Source organism: Rhagoletis pomonella, unplaced genomic scaffold (assembly GCF_013731165.1).
Source record: "Rhagoletis pomonella isolate Grant_MI unplaced genomic scaffold, Rhpom_1.0 Rhpom_scaffold_00011, whole genome shotgun sequence".
NCBI classification, from domain to species: Eukaryota; Metazoa; Arthropoda; class Insecta; order Diptera; family Tephritidae; genus Rhagoletis; species Rhagoletis pomonella.
Genome location: NW_023458565.1, coordinates 24911791 through 24917001, shown reverse-complemented (window position 1 = coordinate 24917001; position 5211 = coordinate 24911791). Strand labels below are relative to the sequence as shown.

At 48.6% G+C, this 5211-nt stretch overlaps 1 protein-coding gene across 1 annotated transcript; it reads left to right on the top strand.

The window, feature by feature from the left end:
- The first annotated feature begins 1146 nt into the window (after positions 1–1146).
- Positions 1147–3259, top strand: LOC118747232. Its single transcript, XM_036481220.1, has 2 exons — positions 1147–1460; positions 1545–3259. The coding sequence occupies exons 1-2, from the start codon at positions 1280–1282 to the stop codon at positions 3257–3259; spliced, it is 1896 nt and encodes a 631-aa protein (XP_036337113.1). The 5' UTR covers positions 1147–1279.
- The last annotated feature ends 1952 nt before the right edge of the window (positions 3260–5211 follow it).

The following is a 5211-nucleotide window of genomic DNA, read 5'->3' as shown; positions in this document are numbered from 1 at the left end:
GAGGAGGCGCTCTTATCGTCACAGCAGGAGGAGGCTAGTACTCCTAAAAGAAAACTCTCTGGAGCAGGTAAAAAGCGCTACAAATTCTACCTCTCCAGAGGTGTCAGCGAAAGCGAGGCCAAACGGCTAGCCACTATTCCGATGGCAAAAGGAAAAGCCGAACTGGCTTTGCTGGCTGGCATAAAGCTTAAGAGGAACCGATCGGTCAACCTCACATCTTCCCCGGTGGAGAACTCTCCCAAACGGAAACCAGGTCCAGCTGACAAAAGGGCCCATATGGGACCAAAGGTACCTAGTGTTAAGGCAACTTTTGCCGATGTCACAAAGGCGCCGACCTGTCAGGCGGACACTGGTAATGGGGTTAAGTTAGGGTTACTCCCCAAAGGGTACCCTAAGGCACTTTGGTCCTTAGACCAATTACAGGCCATTCAGACGGCCATCCTGGAGGAGGTGAGGCGGCAGCGAAAGGGCTCTGTGAAGCCCAAGTTTAGCGGTTGCACCTTCCGTCCGGGATGGATGTCCATTGGCTGCGGAGACGCTATAACGCTGGAATGGCTGCGCAAGGTATCCCAAACCCTGAAGCCTTGGAAGGGCGCGGAAATTGTGGCAATGAATGCCACTGACGTGCCCAAACCCAGTGTGTACGTTGGGTACTTTCCGGAGCCATCAACCACTCCAGTGGACAGTATCCTTGGCCTGGTCGAGGGTCAGAACGAAGGGCTGCGGGTAGGTAGCTGGAGGGTGCTCAACAGGGTACAGAAGGGACCCACCACTGAGCTCACTCTAGCGGTTGACCCGCACTCAGCGGAGACACTCGACAGGCTGGGATACTTAGCCAATTATGGATATGGCAGGGTGCGCATCCATAAAAAAGGGAAGACGACTGAGTCGTCAGACCCGAAGGGTGCGCAGCCTGCTATAGCCAGTTCCTCCTCCGCTGCACAAAGTGCGTGCTTCAAAGAGGGACCTTGCGGTTCCAAGGACGTACCCAAGGGACTGCAAAGGTTACCTTCAGAGCAGTCAGGGGCAGCGGAGAAGGAAAAAGCACCTGTCCAGGAGTCCATAGAGCGGCCCTGCTGCTCAGAAGACACTCCTGGCACGGAAAAGAGGGTACCTTCCAGCCCAGAGAGATCAAAGGCTCCTTTCGCCCAAAATCCCTTCCGTCCTCCGCTAAATGCGAATCGGAGACAAGGTCGAGGGGAGATTTCAATGGAGGAGAAGACCCTGATGGCCACCAATAGGGGGAAAAAGATGGCCAAGCGGGCTTCAAGGCCGAAAAATGGCAAACCCCCCAAGCGATAGGCCTAGGCACATCAAGTGCCTGCAAGTGAACCTCCATCATGCAAAGGCGGCCTCTGACGTCTTATGCAGGAGGTTCAAAACAGAACTCTTGGATGTCGCATTCATCCAAGAACCGTGGGTTTTCGCCGGGGCTATTAAAGGCCTAAACGACTGTGATGGTAAGATAATCTACGATACCACACACTGCAGGCCCAGAGCGGCCATATTACTACGTAATAACATGACTTTTGTTCCCATTTCAGAGTTGACACAACAGGACTTAGCTGCTGTATGGACTAAAGTGCCCACTCAAATGGGAGAACAAGAGGTCGTTCTCGCTTCAGCATACCTCCCAGGCGACAGCTGTGAGATGCCCACAAGGGAAGTAATAGCCCTAGAGGAGTACTGCAGAAGGAGAAAGCTGAAACTAATAATGAGCTGTGATGCCAATGCCCATCACTGTGTTTGGGGCAGCTCGGACACCAATTCTAGAGGTGAGTCATTTCTTGAATTTATCACTAAGAACAACTTATTTATTCTTAACCGGGGTAATGAGCCGACCTTTGTCAATGCTATAAGAGGGGAGGTTCTAGACTTGACAATTTCCTCAACTAGCTTGTCGACCTTTATCTCAAACTGGCATGTCTCAAATGAGGTATCTATGTCGGACCACCGGCATATTCGATTCGATATAGAAGCCCAAAGAGTAACAAACCATGTTTACAGAAATCCCAGAAAAACAAACTGGGAACTCTTTCGCCTCCACATAGAGCGGGAAGTGAATGGTTCTACCGCACCAATTTCATCCGTCTATGAACTTGAGGACGAGGCGAGAAAGTTCCAAGATGTTCTTAAACAAGGTTTTGAAGAGAGCTGCCCACTGAGAACCAAGAAGTCTCAAAGGGATGTCCCTTGGTGGAGCGATTCTCTCGGAAAACTAAGGAAAAGAGCCAGGAAACTTTTCAATAGGGCAAAGTCAACAGGTGACTGGACCGCCTACAAGTCAGCCCTAACCGCTTACAACTGTGAGCTCAGAAGGTCTAAAAGGGCTACGTGGCGTGAGCACTGCGGAAGTATTTCCTCTCTTCCAGAGGTGCATCGCCTTCAGAAGGCCCTTAAACTAGATCATCCGAAAGTCCTATGCACTTTGAAAAGACCAGATGGTACCTACACTGGCACCCCGGAAGAAACCAGCAGGCTTCTGCTAGAAACCCACTTCCCGGGATGTATTCCACAAGGCACATGTCCTTCGACAAACACGGCGAACGCTGTGTGCGCAAACAGGAGGACTAGAGGCCTAGCAGGAAGAATCGTCAGTGTGGAAAAGATATCGTGGGCCATTTCAACCTTTAGTGCATATAAATCCCCTGGTCCAGATGGTATCTTCCCATGCCTGCTGCAGCAGAGCTTGGGCTTAATATCAGGGCCACTAGTCAGATTGCTGAGAGCAAGTCTCTTACTTGCTCACATACCAACAACATGGAGTGAAGTCAAAGTGGTCTTTATACCCAAAGTGGGGAAAAACTCAGCACAACTCCCAAAGGCGTACAGGCCAATTAGCCTCAGTTCCTTTCTAGTAAAGACACTAGAAAAACTTATTGACTTTCACATAAGGGATAACTTTCTCAGGAATAAGCCTCTGTGTCAGAGTCAGCACGCATACCAGGCAGGCAAATCTACTATTACTGCAATTCATAGCCTAACTCAAGTCATTGAAAAGGCATTGCGGTATAAACAGATAGCTTTGTGTGCATTCCTGGACATATCAGGTGCTTTCGACAATACGTCTTATGAAGCAATATCGACAGCTATGATACGAAAGGATATTCCTGTCCTTCTAACGGATTGGATCATAAGCATGTTGAGGTCCAGAACCATAATAGCGGAACTAGGAGACGACAGGCAAGCAGTAAATGCCACCCGTGGCTGTCCTCAAGGGGGGAGTCTTATCGCCCCTACTTTGGACACTGGTTGTTGACGAACTTCTTGAAAAGCTAAATGGCAATGGATTCAAGGCATATGGATATGCAGATGACCTAGTCATCTACGTTGTCGGCTGGCATGAGGACACAATTTGTTCCAGATTGCAAGCTGCGCTCAGTCTAACGGAAGACTGGTGTGCTTCAAAGGGATTGTCAATAAACCCGCAGAAGTCCACCGTTGTCCCATTTACCAATAGAAGGAAAGTCAACTTGACTAAACCCACTTTGGCAGGGACAGAAATTGAGTTCTCAGTAGAGGCGAAGTATCTAGGGGTAACTCTGGACAAAAGGCTCAATTGGAACTCACATCTCCTTAACATTACCAACAAGGCTACAAGGGCGTTTTATGCCTGCCAGAGACTCCATGGTAAAACTTGGGGAATATCACCCAAACTAACGTATTGGTCTTTCAATACGGTCGTGAAACCTGTTGTCACATATGCGGCACTGGCCTGGTGGCCAAAAGCAAAGAAAGCAAGTGCGTGTGCCACCTTGAGCAAGCTACACCGCTTGATCTGTGTGGCCATCACAGGAGCTATGCGCACCTGTCCAACGGATGCCCTCGGTATAATTACAGGCATTCCTCCTCTATCTATTCTGATAGAAAAGGAGGCCTGCTGGAGCTCCATACGGCTGCCCAATGTAATCAGCATGAAGAGTGGAGATCTTTGGGGTCACTTGGAGGTTCTCAAGCCTTTTCTGGATGATCCCGCTATCAAGCTCACAGATATCATGCTACCGAAATTATCCTTTGATAAGCCCTACAAGGTCAGAATTCCTGAAAGGGACTGCTGTAAAGCGATAATATCTATGATTGACAAAGGGTCCCAAGTATGGTATACCGATGGATCAAAGATGGAAGACGGGAGTACTGGGGCAGGCGTGCTTGGACCAAGGTTCCAGAAAAGTCTGCCAATGGGCTCATACCCAACCATATTCCAGGCGGAGATCTTCGCAATCGAAGTCTGTGTTCGAGAATGTCTTCGGAGAAGGACAAACGGGGCCAGAATAAATATTATGTCGGATAGCCAGGCAGCACTAAGGGCCTTAGACTCATTTAAAACGACATCTAGGCTTGTGGACAGTTGTAAAACTCTTCTTAATAGCCTAGGAGCCCATAATAGAGTTACGCTGTGGTGGGTCCCTGGGCATGAAGGGTTTGAAGGCAACGAAAGGGCTGACTATCTCGCAAAACGTGGGGCCCAAACGCGAATGCATGGTCCCGAGCCTTTCTGTGGTACATCTATAGGATACACTGCAGAACTACTTAGGAGTTGGGAGGAATCTCAGATTGCTGCCCACTGGCGTAAGTCAAAGGGAATGAGACAATCAAAGAAATTCATAACTCCTTCCAAGAGGAACTCAGAAAGACTCCGTGAACTCAGCCGGGAGGGTCTTAGGACCATTACAGGCTACCTGACAGGACACTGCAAGTTAAGGTACCATCTAAACAAAATGGGGCTTTCTGTAGAGACGGACTGCAGGTTCTGTGGGCTGGCGGAGGAAACCTCGGAGCACATTCTGTGTGACTGCCCGCGTATCATGAATAGCAGACTGATGCACCTTGGGGAACGATTGTCTTCTCCATCCAAGATTTGGAACACGGCACCCTCCAATGTGCTTAATTTCTTGAATAGCCTAAGGTTGGAGTGACCACAATCAGGGTTTAGCACAATAGATCTTTTAGGTCGCAGCGCGAGTATACCCGACGTACTAATAATAATAGGATTGATCACTCTTATGGCGGCCCTAACAAAAATCTTGCATTACTTGCTCAACTTTATTTCGATTACGCGTAATATCTCACTCATCTATAATAGTCGTTTTATATCTTCCTTGAGCCGTAGTAAAATTTGTTGCCAAACATTTTTGTGGAACACTTTAACCCAACTTCAAACTTTTTTAAAATAAGGGACAAAAAGACCCAATGGGGTAGTAGTTAAGAGAC